General features: G+C 47.2%; 1 protein-coding gene across 3 annotated transcripts in view; it reads left to right on the top strand.

The window, feature by feature from the left end:
- LIMK1 (LIM domain kinase 1) overlaps positions 1-15,743 on the top strand; it is a 147,859-nt gene extending 132,116 nt beyond the window's left edge. For all 3 annotated transcript variants that reach the window (XM_050169397.3, XM_055065653.2, XM_055065652.2), the window contains one exon: positions 9,059-15,743. In XM_050169397.3, the coding sequence (XP_050025354.1) occupies positions 9,059-9,293 (235 nt within the window). In that variant the 3' untranslated portion in view covers positions 9,294-15,743. The remainder of the gene's footprint in view (positions 1-9,058) is intronic.
- Positions 15,744-19,204: the final 3,461 nt, after the last annotated feature.

The following is a 19,204-nucleotide window of genomic DNA, read 5'->3' as shown; positions in this document are numbered from 1 at the left end:
GCAGTGATCCGTCTCGAAGCATGCGAAGCGGAGACCGCAGCGAGCGACCGTACACCAGCTCAGCTGGCGAAAACCCCGTAGCCGCATGCGGCGCGGTCCTTAATGCAAATATCACCCCAGGCAGACACAGCTCCCAGTCAGTTTGTTGTTCAAACCACAATGCTCTCAACACACGCTTCATGACGGAGTGGAGCTTCTCAACGGAATTCGACTGTGGGTGGTACACTGAGCTGTGTAACAGCTTTACACCACACCTTTCGAGAAAGGCTGTCGTCAAAGCGCTAGTAAACACTGTGTCCTGATCTGACTGGATTTCCGCAGGAAAACCAACTCGCGCAAATATGGACAGCAGTGCATTGACTATCTCAACTGAGCTGAGTTCTTTAAGCTGCACTGCTTCAGGGAACTTTGTCGCTGGGCAGATCACAGTCAAAATGTGTCTGTACCCCGTGGTTGTTACCGGCAGAGGTCCCACTGTATCAATAACGAGCCGTCTAAAAGGCTCTGTAATGATAGGTACCAACTTCAACAGCGCCCTCGATTTGTCCCCTGGTTTGCCCACCCGCTGACAGGTGTCGCATGTCCTCACAAAGTGTTCTGCGTCACGAAAACACCCTGGCCAATAGTACTCTTGCAAGAGACGGTCCTTAGTCTTCTTAACTCCTAGGTGTCCGGACCACGAACCCCCATGCGACAAGCGCAACAGATCCTGACGGTAGCACTGAGGCACGATCAGCTGATCGAACTCCACTCCCCTGCGGTCTAGATACTTCCGGTACAGGACCCCACCTCTTTCCACAAAACGAGCATTTTTCTTGGCGATACCTTCCTTGACATTGCAGCGCATGTTTTCTAGGCTGCCATCCTTTTTTTGCTCGGCTATCAAAGCCGACCGGCTGACTTTTAGCAACTTATTGAGTCCATCTGACGTAGGCGTGATGAGCAAATCTGCAGATAGCTCTTCTAACTTTCCCGTGTCGGGCATTTCCTCTCCAGTATCTGGTGCCTTCAACACTACAGGCTCAATTTTATTCAGTTCGGACGTGCTCTGAATATGAGCTTGCTGCGCCTCCGATCCTTTCTCATTGTTCGACAACGTCGGCCCCGCAACTACCGCCTTTGCAGCGAGCTCCCGAACTCTCGATCTGGTTAAGGCCTGAACGCTAGCCTCACCAAACAAAAGCCCCTTCTCGCGCAGGAGGTGATCGGACCTGTTCGAAAATAGGTACGGGTACTGGGGGGGGGGCAGCATAGATGACACTGCGGCCTCCGTCTCAAGTGCTCCGAAAGGTCCTTCAATAAGCACTTTTGCTACGGGCAAACACACGCTATGAGCTTCCACAGCTTGCTTGATCCATGCGCACTCGCCCGTGAACATATCGGGTTCTACGTAGGAGGGGTGAACTACATCCATTGTAGCTGCGGAATCACGAAGCACTCGGCACTCTTTCCCGTTCACGAGGAGGTCTCGCATGTAAGGCTCGAGAAGCTTCATGTTCTCGTCAGTGCTGCATAATGACAAAAACACAACTTTTGTTTTTGTTTCCGGACACTGCGCCGAAAAGTGACCCGGCTTCTGGCACGTATAACACACGCGCGCTTGCCTCGTCTCGAACCGCTTTCTGCGTTCGGCTTCGGCTGCCGCCGTCTCCTTACGTTCGGTCGGACTGCTTTCACTCGCATCCGCACTACGTGTGTCCCCCCTTGCTCTCATGGGCGTGAACTTCGGCCTCTCAAACTTGGAGCCAAATTCACGCTTTTGACCGTCCTTAGCTCCGCGAGCCCGACGCGTCACAATCTCCTCGGCTAGCTCGGCGGCTTTAGCTACCGTACTAACGTCTGGCCTATCCAAGACCCAGTACCGCATGTTCTCAGGTAAACGACTATAAAACTGTTCCAGCCCGAAACACTGCAGAACTTTCTCGTGGTCACCAAACACTTTCTCTTCTTTGAGCCACTCCTGCATGTTTGACATAAGCCTGTAGGCAAACTCTGTATATGACTCACTTCTGCCTTTCTCATTTTCCCGAAACTTCCGATGGAACGCCTCCGCTGACAGCCTGTACTTTTTTAGCAGACTCGATTTCACTTGGTCAAAATCCTGTGCGTCCTCTCCCTTCAAGCGAGCGACTACGTCGGCCTTCTCGCCGGGTAACAAAGTGAGCAAGCGCTGTGGCCACGTTTGCTGAGAGAACCCCTGCTTCTCGCATGTTCGCTCAAAGTTAGCCAGGAACAAACCAATGTCCTCTCCAAGCTTAAACGCCCGCATCAGGTCAGTCATTTTGAACGATACTCGTTCTCCTCCACCGTGTGTCTGACTTCCATTACGAGCGCGTTCCATCTCTACCTCGAGACGCTTCATTTCCAAAGCGTGTTGACGGTCGCGCTCCTCTTTTTCTTTCTCTTTTTGTTCTTTACGTTCGCACTCGTCTTTCTCTTTTTGCTCTTTACGTTCCTGTCTTTTTGCCGTCTCCCTCTCCTCAATGGTCTCAAGGCATTCCGACAGCTCGTCATCCTCAGCTTCTAACTCAAGAATAGCCCTTAGCAGTTCTGGTTTTCTGAGTTTGTCTGAGACATCCAGACCCAACTCTCTTGCGAGCTCCAGCAATTTCGGTTTGCGCAACGACTTCCAATCAATGGCTGCTCTGAATGCTGCTTTCTCTACTGCCTACTATTGTTTTGCCGCAAACTAACCCGGCAGCAACGACAACCACAATTACCAGCTCTGTTTCTGACACTAACAAAAGCCTGGCAAAACTCAGAAGAAGAAAGTCCCGCAAAGCTAAGAATTCAGCGCAGTCGTTCCGCTGCAGGCAACCAGTCATCACACAGGGCTCGTTGCACTGCTCCCGGATGGTCGTTGTGCTGCTCAGCATACAGTCAACCGCATATCTTCGCTGCTGGCCTCTGTTGTCGCGATCTCACCGCTGGCAGCCCGTTGTTGCATCTGGGTCGCAAGCCCCAAGGGTAGCGTTGGCCTGGCGGCCTGGGGCACAGCTGGAAGCATCGGAATGTCCTGGCAAAGGATGAGTCGACTGCTAACAGAACAACTTGTTTATTCTAGCATCGCCAAAGAGCGGCCGGTCAGGTCGATCGAAGTGGAGAGACGGGAGAGCACGTTACTTGACGGAAGAAATCTGAGCCTCTCTCGGCGTCCGTGGGCTGCTGCTTTTATACTCTCGGAGTCGAGGGCAAGAAGGAACGGCTCGGGATGAGGCGCTCATGACGGCGGCGCCCGGACACGTTGAGACGAGAAGTGATGCATCCGCCGGGCTGGCACCGGTCAGACCTCCTCGCTTCACAGTTGGGGAGCTCCTCTCCCCGGCTGCCGCGCTTTGACAAGCGTGGGCACCAACATGTACACACACACACACGAAGACACATGGCATTGAAACATGCCTGGACGCGCTTGGCAGGAAGCGTTGCGGCAGCGCTGAACGGGCCAAAATGTCCGCTGCTTTGAACGAAGCCCCGGCGTCCGTTGCATCCGCGCCGGCTATACCGCGCGTCGGAGGCGAAACGTAACACCTGCCACCTTCGTTATCCTCCAACAGTGTTCACGAGACATCATTCTTGGCATGGACTTCCTGAACCAACACGGCGCAATCATCGACCTGAAGTCGAAATCGATAACGCTGGCACAAAATCAAGCGATACCACCGGAGAGCTCTCGTGGTCACCACACCTTGAGTTTGCTCGAAGATCAAGTGAGCATCTCGCTGCGTTCCAGCATTATTATTTTTGTCGGCACCGAAACACCCGCTGACGTAGAAGGCGTCAACGAGGGCGACCAACATCTAATGCTCGACCGTGAAATTTGCGTTGCAAGAGGGATCGCTCGACTCCATGGAGGGAAAGCGGAAGTTATGCTAACCAACTTCAGCCAAGAGTTCAAGCACATCAACAAGGGCACGACAATCGCGTACATCGAGGAAATTGTGGAAACCAGCAATGCCTTTGTCCTCTCCGATCCTGCCACATCTCCCCCGATGAGCATAGTCCCCGAACCAGACTTTGACGTGAATCTAAGTCTTGCTATGAGTAAGCAGCAACAGATCAGAAGTCTTCTCCAACGATACAAAGACTGATTTTCGACGTCATCAAGGATTCGACAAACACCAGTTGCAAAGCATCGCATAATAACTGAAGAGTGTGCTCGACCACTCCACCAGAGCTTTTACGGAGTTTCGCCTCGAGAACGTGAAGCTATAAGAGAACAAGTCGACGAAATGCTGCGCGACGACATCATCCAGCCGTCTAAAAGCCCGTGCGCATCCCCTGTTGTCTTGGTGAAGAAAAAGGACGGAACCTTGCGTTTCTGCGTCGATTATCGTCGACTGAACAGGATCCCAAAGAAGGATGTATACCCCCTACCACGGATAGACGACGCATTAGATCCGCTCTGCACCGCAAAATACTTGTCGTCGATGGATCTGAAGTCTGGCTACTGGCAAATGGAAGTCGATGAGAGAGATCGCGAAAAAACCGCCTTCATCACACCAGACGGCCTGTACGAGTTCAAGGTGATGCCATTCGGACTGTGCTTGGCGCCTCCAACGTTCCAGCGCGTCATGGACGCGGTGTTAGCAGGATTGAAGTTACAGACCTGTCTTGTTTACTTCGAGGACGTCGTCGTCTCCGCCGGAAATTTCGACGATCACCTTAGGCGGCTTGCGACAGTACTAGAGGCCATCAAGTCATCAGGGCTCACTCTGAAGCCGAAAAAGTGCCACTTCGCTTACGATGAGCTTCTGTTCCTAGGCCATGTCATCAGCCAATCTGGAGTACGCCCCGACCCACAGAAGACAGCTGCCATCGCAAAGTTTCCGCAGCTAGTCGACAAGAAGGCAGTGCACAGATTCCTTGGCATGTGTGCCTACTATAGGTGCTTTGTCAAGGACTTTTCACGCATCGCGGAGCCGCTAACACATCTAACCAAATGTGACGTCGAGTTCAAGCGGGGAACGCCGCAGGCCGACGCATTTCAAGAACTCAAATGACGCATGCAGTCGCCGCCGGTACTTGCACACTTAGACGAGGACGCCGATACCGAAATCCACACTGACGCCAGTAGCCTAGGCCTCGGTGCCGTCCTAGTCCAGAGGAAAGACGGACTTGAATGGGTGATATCTTATGCTAGCCGGTCGCTGTCAAAAGCGGAAGGCAATTATTCAACGACTGAAAAGGAATGCCTCGCCATCATTTGGGCTACAGCAAAATTCCGCCCTTACCTCAATGGCAGGCCATTCAAAGTCGTCAGCGACCATCACGCATTGTGTTGGCTAGCTAACTTAAAGGACCCGTCAGGATGGCTGGCGCGGTGGAGCCTCAGACTGCAAGAATATGACGTCACGCTAATGTACAACTCGGGAAGAAAACACTCTGACGCCGACTGCTTATCACGCACCTCCATCGATCCCCCGCCTCAAGACGACGAGGACGACGACGCTTTCCTTGGAATAATAAGCGCGGAAGACTTCACAAAACAGCAACGAGCAGACCCGAGATAAAAGGCCTCGTCTAGTATTTGGAAGGGAACACCGACGTTGTCTCTAGGACATTTTAAGTGCGGGTGGTCTTCGTTCATGCTACAAAACAACCTGCTCGTGAAGAAGAACTTCGCACCAGTCCGTGCCAGCTACCGTCTTGTTGTACCGTCAGCGCTGCATCCAGAAGTACTGCACGCCCTACATGACGATCCAACCGCTGGGCTCCTCGGATTCTCCCGGACGCTGTCGAGGATACAGGAAAGGTATTACTGGCCGTGTCTGACCGCTGACGTTGCCCGTTACGTCAAGACATACCGAGACTGTCAGCGGCGCAAGACATCACCGACAAGGCCAGCAGGATTACTACAGCCGATCGAACCTCATCGCCGACCATTCCAACAGATCGGGATGAAATTGTTGGGGCCGTTTCCGACGTCAACATCAGGGAATAAGTGAATCGTCGTAGCGACGGACTATCTCACCCACTTCGCTGCAACTAAAGCTCTACCAAAAGGCAGCGCAGCTGAAGTGGCAAAATTTTTCGGCAAGTACATCCTGCTGCGACATGGTGCCCCAGAAATCCTCATCACCGACAGAGGAACAGCTTTTACAGCAGAGCTCACCCAAGCCATTCTGCAATACAGCCAGACAAGCCACAGGAGGACAACTGCCTACCATCCATAAATGAATGGTCCCACGGAGCACCTGAACAAGACCCTCGCCGACATGCTAGGAATGTATGTCGACGTCGAGCACAACATGTGGGACGTGGTTTTGCCATATGTAACCTTCGCTTACAACACGGCGGTGCAAGAAACAACCTAGATCACGCTGTTCAAGTTGGTTTATGGCAGGAACCCGACGACGTCGTTCGACGCCATGCTGCCGCACGTCACTGACGAAGAGAATCTTGACGTCGCTACCTATCTCCAGTGCGCCGAAGAAGCCCGACAGCTCGCCCGCCTACGGATAAAGAACCTGCAGCGTACCGACAGCCGACACTACAACCTCCGACGACGCTTTGTCGAGTACCAGCCCTGCGACCGTGTTTCGGTTTGGACCCCGTTACGCCAAAGAGGACTGAGTGAGAAACTATTGCGACGCTATTTCGGACCCTACAAGGTCATTCGACGTATTGGCGCACTGGACTATGAGGTCGTGCCAGACGGCATTTTGCATTCACAGCGGCGCCGCGCACGACCTGAAGTGGTCCACGTGGTGCATCTTAAACCATTTTTTGGACGCTGTCAAGCTTCCTTATTTTGTTGTTCTCTTTGCTACGGGTGTTTTTCTTTATTACTTCCGTTTGCATCATCGGGTTGATGCTTTTTAAAAGGGGGGTATTGACATGTGTACTTGTTTGCCTTTATCGGGTGACACGTTTCACCGCCAAACAAATGTTATTGCACAGCGCAGGACGCGCCTGCATCTATCGGAAGTTTCTAGAATGTTATCGATGCTTCCATCCGCTGTCTGTGACTGAAGCTTGTGTAATCTGATTGCGTATATGCGCGACGCAAATAATGTAGAATGTTGTGGAAGGCACGCAGGTCCCAGCGATAACTCTGGAACATTCGACGACTGATGTATAAAAGCCGACGCGCTTGACCTGCTCATCAGATTTTCGACGATCACCGACCGTGCTCGCCACTATCTTTGTGCTATAAGTGTAGCCTGTTTTTGTGGGCACAGGTTCGCGCAATAAAAGTTAGTTTTGTATTTCACAGAATTGCTACTGTGTTCTTCAACGTCACCACCACGTGACAATATGGAACATTGTGGCGGCCATGACGGCAGAAATGCGCCAAGACTGCCCATATCACTACTTGCATGTGACCCGCATTCATGAAGTGAAACGTCACTGTATTTATTTTTTTATCGCTTACTGAATGAACAGGTGCATGTTAAACAAGGGAAAATCAGAAAGTCTTCCTCATTTTTTTTTTTAGCCAAATTATGGCTGTAAATACGAAGTCAACATATCCATTTCCAGCGTTTGACCTTTCTTGGACCAGCCCGGCCTTATTTGCTGGTAGCTCCGCTGCACGGCGCTGCTGTCAGTTGTTGAAGATGGCGGTTGTGTTTCACACATCCACAGTGTACGAGCAACGAAGTGCGATTCATTTTCGATGGATCAAGGGACGAATGCCCATGCGAATCCATGAGGAAATGCAGCCCATGTATGAGGAAAGGTGTCTCACTTTGAGAAGTGTGACGTGGCGGTTTTGTGAGTTCGCAAAAGGCCTATAAGACTTGCATGACAATGAGCATTCGTGGCGGCCGCATGCGTCGCTGACTGACTGCAATGCCGCACAGGGCCATGTCAAGTTTAGTGCTGCGATAGGATAAATGTCTGAACCGGTGTAGGCACTATGTGTAAAAATACAGTAAAAGCTCGTTAATTTGAACCGCAAGGGAAAGCCGCTTCAGTTTGAATTAACGAAAGTTCTAATTAACGAAAGTGAAGGAGAACAACGGTACACTGCGATTTGGAAGCAGTAGGGCATGTCAGAAATTTGGCATGTCAAAAAGTGATGGTGTGTGCTGCGGGCACACGCCACCTTCAAGTCGCAGCTCTGGGTCCGACTGTGCCACACCCCCCATGTCCATCGAAACGAACATTAGCCGAGGCTTAGCACCATCATAAAGAATCGCGACGGCCGGTACATCCTAATGAAAACAGACGTGCACAACCGATGAAGACTGCCGAGACAAAGACGCTCAACATGTGAAGGTGGCGAAGGCCCCGATTAGTCGGTTCTTGATTGCAAGTGCAGCTGCGACACACTTGATTCGCTGTGTTTTGGTGCTTGCCTCACCAACTGCCGCGCAACATCAGCAGCTACACAAGATTTGCAAAGCCTCCGAGATATGCGACGGGCAAGAAGTCTCGGAGGTCACGTAGAACGTAGAGGAGGCAGCCGCTGCTGCCTTCTGGCCGATCCCACGCCGGATAGATTTTTCCCGGTTTTGCCTTCTCTCGCCGTTCTCTCCATTCCTGAGGCGATGCAGCTGTGTGTGTAGGCAGTAGGCGCGTTTCTCTGACCGTGTGCCAGGCGCCAAGCCGCTGGCACGGTGGCGCGTAGTTCGAATTATCCGTGGCGGAACCTTCTCGCGTTCGAATTAACAGGCTTTTTTATACATAGACTTCTGTGAAGCTTGGCCAGACCAAATCGTACAGTTCGAATTATCCATAAATTCGAATTATTGAAGTTCAAATTAATGAGCTTTCACTGTAGTGTAAGGTGCGTAGAATAGTACATATATTTGTAATTACCTGTATGTACTTTATTTTGGCTAATAAAAAACATGGCAAAGACTTTCTGATTCACCCTCGTACACCGATGCGACTTAGATAAGTTTTTTTTTTGTTTTTTTTTCTGAGAAACTGCTATTTAGAGAGGGTGCGACTTATAGACCGGGAAATATAGTACTTCTTTACTGTCAGTTAGTCTTGTCCTTTTTCCCATGTACATTATTTGGCAGGTTCATTGGGCTCTGTTGAGTCCATATCATGACTCCACAAACAGAGCATCTGAAAGTATTTATTTACATTCTTTGATATGCAGACCACCATTTGAGCTGCTTCAGAAATGGCTGGAAGGAATATCTCTGCACCTTATAGTGGACAGCCCCCTTCCCAAAGAACTAACGAGGGACATTGTTAACTACCAGGATGCAGTTATTACCAGCACAGACTCAACACCCGAGTCTACGACACCACCCGAGTGCCGACGGTCTCCCCTGAGAACCATCAGTGAGCAAGCATTGGATTCCCCACGGTTATCACTGGAGCTGGAGTAAATTGCTGCACTCTGTTATTTCACCCCTGCACTTTATCACAGTGCTCACTTTGGCTCTATACATCACACAGTGTTTGTAGAACTGAACTATTGATATGTTGTGTGCTTTCCCTGTGCAAAAATGTGTGTTTGTTGAGATAGTGGAAGGCTGCCCATGGGCCTCAGTTTGGTGAATGATGTGACCTTTTGTTTTTCTGAGAACTGTTGCCTTGTGCTTCTGATGAGTTTGTGCAGGATGTGTATATTCAGTCGGGATGCATTTGTTGTCTTCATTCTGTGCTTTGTTATCTTTTGCATCACAGTGATGCAAGCAATTATGCAAGAGTGTTTGAGGTCTGTTGAGTCCGGTACAACTGTTGTCCACGCATGTTTGAAATGACAACCAAACACAAAAGTAGACTTCACTGTATTCTGTTTCACATATGGGAATCTTGTTGCTGAATTAAGAAAAAAACAGAAGACAGCTGTCACAGATTTACCAATGTTATGACTTGCCACTCTGAAAGCCTGACCAGTGCTGCAGTATGATTTCTAACTGGACAAGTTGGTACGCATTCAAGGAAACAGGAAACACAAAACCACAAGGGACAGAGAGAGAAGTAATAAGTAGTGAAAACAGAATCCCCATGCTTCTCTTGTGCCTTTGCAATGCTTTTTCTTTAAAGCAGTACTGTCAAATACCAGCACAAAGAAAATTGAAGTTGCTCTTACAATGTAGCTTTAATTGCTAGTCAGCTGATGCATGAAAATTTATACTTCGCAACACATTTTATGGGGTGGATGCTAAATTCTATATTCTTTTGCAAACTGTACAACACAAAGATAATTTGTCTTGGTATTGTTGCCATTATGGTAATTCATGATGCAAGATGGAAGAAAATGTGTGTGCAGCAACTGCTATTGGGGCGAACACTTTGACGATAGTGGTGACACCATTTGTTGCAGTAGCCATAAACAAATGGTAACGAGCAAACATTTATGGAACTATGCAAGGTCATTGAAATGGTTAAGTGCTAATATAATATAATAATGTAATATAATAATATAATATAATAATATAATAAGAGTATCCGGTAACTGACGCGTCCCATGACCGAATACTTTCCGCAAAAGAAGTAACAAAATTGAACTTCCCCCATGCGACAGTTCACTGCGACACAACAATGTCTTTTTATTTATTTTGGGGGGTGGTGGCACCAAAATAATAATAAAAAAAAACTCAAAGGAAAGCATGTTGGCCACAATTGAAGCCTAGTTTGGGCACTTAATGTAGCTACCGAAGGAATATAGAAGAAAACGTTAGACACTTGGTCCACAGATAACCCTATGCATACTGCTCAGTAGACTACACTGGCGAGACAAGACTTTCTGGAGAGGTTGTGCTCAAGCAAACTTATTGCAATCTGTCGAGTCCCCATAGTGATGGCAGCGAGTGACCATTGTTTCCTTTTCTCGAAAATCTCCAAAACTCTGCCAGGTGAAACAAACAGACACCCAAGTGTGCCATGTGGTGGTCGGGGCAACACGAGAAAAATGCATGCGAGAAAAATGCAAGCTGGCTCTGGCAGCCCGTGGGTAGTGAGAACAAGAAAATTGAAGAGGCTCAATGTGTCCGCGCGAATAAACGTCAAAGCAGGAAAATAAGAATATAGTTACTATTGCTGACTTTAGTGTCTTGACATGGATGCTTTGGCACAGGTGAAAAAAATGTTGATATTCTTTTCTGTGATATGACAGCACAAATGAACCACCACAATGCTTCATCTCATCGGACCTCGCTGTGTGCTTTGTCAACTTGTCTTATAGTGTGTTGATTTGGCTTGTCTCATTGTATGATGCGATGTATGACTTTAGAAAAGTCAATGCACTGTGGCGTTGAATGTTTATGAGGACATCGAACCCACAAAGTTCTCGAATTGAAAATCTAGACCATCGAAATGTCAAAGCATCTTTCGCTGCAAAAGTTTATGAGAACTTTATGCCCATAAAATTTTGGAATTGAAATCCATGCACTCCGTAGATTCCGTGGCCTCCGCGAGATGCCGCGACGAGCTCACTTACGATCAAAACGCTCTGGAAACTTTGTGCTCGAATGAGGCTCCTTGTGTTATGGGACTCCCGGTGTATGGGCAATGCCATGAAATCCAGTTCGAGTTCACAATGTTCGTGCCGAAATGTCTGGTCGAGCGCAAAAAAGCATTCTAAACAAAATGCAGAATGATTTCCGGTGCCGGAGGTTGTTTGGTATGGCGGTACATGATAGCACGCGCAAGGTGCCGCGCTGCTTCGGCACGCTGAACAAAGGCGTCTGTATCTGGTGCGGTAGGTTGAGATGAAGTTGATAGGAGCATCACGTCAAGCATAGTGGTGACGTCGCGTCCGTAGACCAGACAAAAAGGAGGAAACCCGGTGGTTTCTTGTAGGGCAGTGTTGTACGCGAATGTCACATACGGGAGCAGTTCGTCCCAATTTTTATGATCCGTGGCAACATACATGGAAAGCATATCCGCAGTCGTTTTGTTGAGACGCTCAGTTAAACCGTTAGTCTGCGGGTGATACGCAGTTGCTGTACGGTGCGTTGTTCCGCTCAGCTGCAGAATATCTCGGACCAACTGGGCAGTGAAGGCTGTACCACGGTCTGTGATGACAACAGCGGGAGCACCATGTCGAAGGACGATATTTTTGATAAAGAAGTTAGCAACATCTGAAGCAGTAGCGCGCTGAACGGCTTGTGTTTCGCAGTATCGAGTGAGGTAATCGGTGGCGACAACGATCCAGCGGTTATCAGCCGAAGACTTGGGAAATGGGCCGAGTAAATCCATCCCGACTTGTTCAAAAGGTGAACAAGGAGGTCGGACAGGCTGAAGCAGACCGGCTGGTTTCTGTGGTGGAACTTTACGACGCTGGCAATCTCGACAACTGCTGACGTACTGCTTCACGGTTTTTGTGAGTTTTCGCCAATAGTACTTCTGCTTGATCCTCGCGAGAGTACGCGTGAAACCAAGATGCCCGGACATTGGTTCGTCGTGGCATGCACGTAGAACGTCGTCGCGGAGAGTAGCGGGAACAACGACCAGGAAAACGGTTGCCGTAAGGTGAAAGTTCCGCTTGTATAGGATGTCGCCACTTAGGCAGGAAGAGGACAAGTGAGGGTATATCTGACTTCATTCAGAGGTTACAACTGTTGCAAAAAAACTTAGCAAAAAAACAAAAGAGTGGTCCAGTACTTTAAAATGCATATTTTATTGAATGCATTGTAGGGCCCATGGCCACCACACGTGTGCACAAGAGCCACAACCTCTGACATTTAAGTTCCATGGCACAGATTACCTTTGTTGTTCAGCAGAAATGAATAATGTGATCACGTCTTCTCACTTTACGGCCATATTTGGCATATGGTTGAATATTCACTTATTGAGCACCCAGGCTCATTGTCTGGATATTGGTTATGTTCTGTGGCAATTCCAAAAGAACGTCTTAATGCCATTGCATTTAAGCACCATGTGGTGCTAATTGAAACTATCATGAGTGGTACTGCCACTCCATGTACTTTAATGGAAAGTTTTCTTAGATTGTTCTTTAGCTGCCACATTTAAAAGCCTGTAAAGAAATGTTCTGCAGCAATCTGTTTTCTTTGTTCCTTTATCAGTTTGTTTTTAGTTGAAAAGGAATGAATGTATAAACAGAAAAGTAATTTTTTATAAGTATCACATTTACTCATCATGACAGCGTATTTGCTATAGTAGGCCAGGTATTGAGTTTTTGTGTGTGTGAACCATAAGATACAAATATGGAAAAACAAATGAGGGGATCGGAGTGCATATTTCAGCGGATACAGATGGACTTTTACATCGCCCTCAGTCTGGAAGAACGGTTATTTACTATGTGTGAATGTCTTTCATACTAAGTGTGCTTTCTTGCATTTTGCAACTATCTAAAAAACACCAGTAAATGTACTTCATTGTAGTTTGGCATGTGCACTGTTCACATTGATTTCATTCGGGACCACTGTTCTTCTCTGCGCATTCCACATTTTTACAGCTATGGGTCTTCATTAGAGGTGTTATGTATTTGATGCACTTGCACTGTGTTTTATACACACCTAGTCCAGTTTTCTTTATTTTTTTTTGTGGTGTGTGTGCGTGCATGCATGCTGTGCTGTGTGTGGTGTATGAACAAAATTCTTGCCCATGTGCTTGGCTAGCTGGTAAGGGTTGGTTGTTGGAAGCTCAGGCTTTTGCGCAGAGCTTTCATTCATAAGGTGCACATGAAGCACTTTGGTTAGATAAATTGGTTTAAACATATTGCTAAATAAAATGCAATATAGAAGGAAGTATGCTTCTTTATTCAATTAAGGTAAGGTGAATTTTCTTGTACCACTCTTTGTCTGTACAAGTTAATTTAGTGCATGCATTGGAGACTTGCAGGCAAGAAACAAGTAATGATTGAGATGGTAGGACTTCTAAGCACTCTTGCTTTCACTAGGTTCCCCTCTTCTGAAACTGCACGATACAGAGAATGTGCACACAATCACACCTTGAAGAGACATTAAGGAGCAGCAGTCAGTTGGTCTCGGCTGGTAAAGTATTGTTTCAAAGCCCTATTTTTATCCATTTGGCAGAAACAGTTTACTACTGTAGAAAATGGGGTCTGAACTTCCCTTTTGCGAATATAGCATCTAAACCTCAGAGTTTGAGGTATTTTATCAAATTTGAGCTGTTTGGTGCAAGTTCTCGAAAATTTTTTCTTTAGAATGCAGTGCAGTCCTGCTTTATTAATAAACATTAAACTGGACCTAAGCAGGTGCTATCAAAATCACTGCCATTATTGCAAGCCTGCATGGCAACAGCTAAATGGTATTGCCACATGTTTTTCGTTCTCATCTCTTGCGACTTGCAAGTGGCCACTATGTCATCGCAGTAATGTTATTTACTAATACAGCTTGCTTAATACGCAGTCTGTAAACATATAGTAAATTTGGTATAGCTGAATCAATCGCCTCACATGGCTGCATCTCGTCGGAATTTTGTTGGCAGTTTTGCATCTTTTGGCTTGCTTTCTGTTGTTTTGCTTTCTGGCGCTACAGTCATCATAAAAGATTTAAGATATACATATTGCACGACAACAGCTACCAGCATACGGCTGCTTTTATGCAAAAGTGAGAGCCGGCCAGCTGTGTGCCACAGTTCGCAAATTTTGTGTGGCTGAATTTCGCGTGAATTTCCAAAACATTTCCAAGGAGTCTGATTGTTATGGTACTTAGTGTCTTGCTTGCTTGGTACATGGTGATTACTCTTGCTTGACCATTTTGAATTGTGTAATCTATTCCAGATGCATGTGCAAAAAAATCAAAACCTGCGTCCTGCAAAGAAGAGTTTATTTATTCTGGTGTACATTTTGCTCAGTCTTCTTTTTCTCACATTCTTTATACATACAATGTTTATCCTGTGTGTCTATGTACATACATATAGCATGTAACTTATTTACATTGTAAAGTGCTTCTTTTGCCACCAGTGGCGTAGCTAGGTCGTCTGGCACTCGGGGCCCATAGGGCTTCTGTCACCCCCCCCTCCCCCCCCGGGTGTAGTCGAGGAAGGCGAGGATATCAACAATTTCCAGGTGTCTTTCGAATTTTTGAAAATTCTTGTAACAAAATTCAGGCCTCAAATCGAAATTCTGCTTTCAACAGTTACTAGAATTTAACTTTCTCTCCCAAATTCAACAAATTTCATTAAGATCAGTTCAGGGGTTATCTCAGAAAAACGTTTTTGCGTATTACATGTATTTGAAAAGGCCGCATCGGAGTTGGGCCCGAGCTAAAGCTTCCTCTTAAGGGATGTTGTAGGGCTTAATTGGTGTTCCAGCTCCAAGTGCTTCAGTTGGAGATTAATTTTTCCTTGTGCAAGCAGCTGCTAGCCTCCTCATTGGCTCGCTTAGTGGAGCAACTGCTCTGAGCCTTAATTTTATTCCCAAACTGGGATGAATTTTTCTTAAACTTCACTGTTTTCTTTTTGAGGAACCCAAATTGGTTCATCTGCAGCATTATGCTATAAATGGGTGAAGAACTTTTTTTATGCCTGTGAGAAAGTTCTGTGTACAAGCGTACATATTTCTTTGTTCAGCTTAAACAGTTGATTCAACACCTGTTCAAATTACAGGAAGAAAGGTGTTGCATGTGAAATACCTATAGCTGTCAAAAAAGAAAAGGCTAGCCATTTAATTAAATAGGTGAAGCGGCATACCTTTAATATACCATAATTGTTAAGAATTCATTAGGGATGTTGTGTTGATGGTGCTGCCGAACTGTTGCAAGATTTGTGCAATTTGCAGCATTTTTCTGCCAGATACCATGATGTCCTGATTATTTCATGAAGCACTATGGTCGGCTAAATGTTTAAATTTCTGTTCACTTCATTTTAGCCTGTGAATAAAGATTCTATAAAATGCTGTAGCACACAGTGTGTTAACTCTTCAGCTGGAATGAAGAGCAGCATCTTTCAGCGGTGAGGCTACACTTCTCACCAATACAAGGCCTGCACGCCTTGTCAGTGCTTATTCCCCACTCACGATACAGCTTGCTAAAGGCAACAGACAGTCTGTGAGAGGGGAATAGTATGATGTAAAGCTGGTAACTGTAGCATGGAGCATGAGTGAAGGGTGTTACGGCTGCCACTTGTTACGGGGATGCGGTTTCGACGTCCTTCAACTGCATCTGCTTGGAGCTCGAACCAGGTTGACCTTCGGAAAGGGTCTGGCAGGGTAGATGAGATGATGTAAAAACAAATACTAACACAAGTTTAATACATTGTTACGGGTGAGCGGTGCGCTCCAAGAAAAAAACGACAGAAATGTTCAGCGTGCGTGCTGCTGCACGCAAGGGCAGAGGAGTGTTTTCACGTGGGATCTCGCTGTCCTTCTTATACCTCCCACTATCCCGGCAACCTCAGTCTCTCTTGCTCCCTGGTAGAGGGCCCTGTCAGCTGGGTCAACCCACATGAGAGAAATACGGACAGAAACCAATCCCCGGCGTAGAGGTGGTGAGTGTAGGACAGAGGAGAGTAGGATTTCTGCTGGTGCATAATCCCGTTGGATACACACATGACTGACAAGTCTTTTCATGTTGATGAGCGTGATGGTTAGGCACGTCGTGTCTCAGGTGTTTGGCATCTGTTCCATTCATAACCGCACAAAGTGAACCATAACAGACTGCATTGCCGCTGAAGGAGATCCCCATGGGCAGGGGATGACATCCGCTGACTGGAGAGATGATGCAGGTTGGTGCTTGTAGTCGTCGGTTGTTGCACAGCTTTCTGGAGCACGAAACACTCCGGGCGTTTTACCACGTCGCTCTACATGTTGGTCCAAGTCTAGATGCCTCAGAAGGGTCTGCAACAGTTTCTTGTTCATTGCATGCATCGGAAGAACTACACCGAGGCTCAGCCGCTCATTCAACAAGTGCAAGACAAATGCTTCCTGAGCTCTGCCAGGCTTATTTAACACTCAAAAGTGACAGTTTTACAGAACTTACAGCAACACTAAATACATACATGAGCTTACCATACGCTTCACAAGACATGACAACAAAACTGCGTAAATCAAAGTAAGACCCTTCTATTCCTACGTCAAGAAAAATAAACGAGTTTCATGAAACGTTTGAAGCTGATTCTCGATCTAGAGCCTTCGACTCAAGCCATCAGCATTGCCGTTGAGAGCCTCCTTTTTGTTGTGTATCTCAAAAGAATATTGCTGCAAAGCGAGACTCCAGTGCAGGAGACGGCCACTTTAGGCTAGACGCTGTCTGCAACCACTTGAGAAGACACTGGTCCATTTTGATGACGAACTTCGAGCCCGTTTTTAAGCAGGCTCGAAGCCCAATTTCGAGCCCAACTATTTAACAGCCCGTTTGAGACATGCGCATTCTTTCTCAGTATCGCTGTACGCCTGTCCTCCACTAGTGAGTTTCCGACTTGCATAAAGGACGGAGTGTTTCTCATCGCTCTCACCCTTTTGGCACAGTACAACGCCCATGTCTTGCTTGCTTGCATCGCATTTAACCACAAATCCTTTCGTGTAGTCCAGCAGTCTTAGCATGGGCTGACTCGTCAGCGCGCTCTTCAGGGCGTTGAAAGAGGATTTCTTTTTTTCGGCCCTGAGGACACTCTGTCTCAGTTTTTCGAAGAGCATCCGTTAGAGCACTAGCTAGTTCAGAATACCTAGGGATATACTGCTGATAGTACGCTGCAACCCCTAAGGAAGATCGTATATGGGTCTTTGTGCGTGGCTGCGAGAAATCTCGTATTGCAGCCACCTTTAGCTCAGAGGGACGGCGACGGCCTCGTCTGATTACGTGACCGGGATAGATCACTTCTGCTAGCGCCACCAAGTGGGCCGACACTGCCCTGATCTTGCATATATGCTCCGACCAGGATGCAGAATGTATCGCGACACCATCTAAGTAAGGCAAGGTGAACTCTTCCTGTCCTTGCAACACCTTCTCCATAAGACTTGAAAAACAGTACGGTGCATTTTTCAAATCGAAGCTTATGACCTCAGGGCGGAACGTTGCCAACGGAGTTATTAAGGTAGAATATCTGCTAGCCCATTCTGTGAGCAGAACCTGCCAGCAGCCTTGAACTAAATCCAGGGTAGGAACGAATCGGGCGCTACTAACTTTCTCAATGCCCTGTTCGATGTTTGGTATAGGATAAATCTTACCTTTAGTCTTCGGGTTTAGCCTGCGGTAATCTACGCAAGCACGTATAGATCCATGCCCAGCACCTCAACTAAGATCAAAGGCGAGGTGTAATTGCTCTCGCAGTGCTCGCTCACACTAGAGTCAAAATTTTTTCCACTACCGCATCCGACCCGCTGTTGTTGATTAGTGGCTATGATGTTGGGCTGCTGAGCACGAGGTCGCAGCTAGGATCGAATCCTGGCCACAAAGGCCGCATCGATGGGAGCGAAATGTGAAAACTGTCTACTTAGATTTAGGTGCACGTTAAAAAACCTGAAGTGGTCCAATTTTCCGGCATGCCCTACGGTATGCTTCATAATCAAAGTGTGGTTGTGGCACATAAAACCCCATAATTTTTTTTAGTTTTCGCATCCATAATCTCATGTTGGTGCGGTGATGCTCGATAAGCTCTTAAACGTACCGGCTCCGAAAAAATGAGCTTGATGTCGTGTGTAAGAACCGATGTCCTTCCTGCCCTATCAACAAATAAGTCCCAAGATTCCTGCAGGATTTCCTGCAACTCTGTCATTTGTTCAGGCCCGAGCTGCGCTTTAGAGACTAGTTCCCAAATTAGTTGTTCCCTAGCCTCTCTGTTATAGTGACTGGCATGGGCCTCGGAAGCTCTACCGGAATCTCTTCGGGAACGTTTCATGCATACAACTGCTTCCTGTTCTCTGTAAGGCTTGAGCAGATTACAGTCATGACCTCGAGCAACCACGGATATCCATGGGACGTCCGCCTCAGGTGTGAATTTCCATCCGTCTAAACAGCTATCACGGACATCCATAGAACGTACAAGAAATGTCCATACCCCATTTGAGTTTCCGGGGAACATCCTCTTTTGAATTTGCCCTGGCTGTACACAAATGGCGTGCCTTGTACATAAGTTAGGAGATGGATAACTGTCCTAATATGAAATAAATATAGTTGGAAATTCTAAAGCTTCGTAATTCATTTTACATTATCTATTCATGTTTCTGCACTCTACTGAACGCATAATCCGAGTTAATTTTACAAGGCAAAACGAGTAGCTGACACGTTCTTGGAACTTATAGAGGACAGTTAAAGCGTAACAAATCTCAAAGGCTATGCTTTCACTAGCTGCATGAACGATTACAGAAGCAAAAATACATCATAGATGCCATGTATTGGTAGACAATCACTAAGGCTATGCTTTT

The sequence above is a fragment of the Dermacentor andersoni genome, chromosome 3, assembly GCF_023375885.2.
Source record: "Dermacentor andersoni chromosome 3, qqDerAnde1_hic_scaffold, whole genome shotgun sequence".
In the NCBI taxonomy this organism is placed as follows: Eukaryota; Metazoa; Arthropoda; class Arachnida; order Ixodida; family Ixodidae; genus Dermacentor; species Dermacentor andersoni.
The sequence above is the reverse complement of the archived record's forward strand: the minus strand, read 5'-3'. Positions and strand labels throughout refer to the sequence as shown.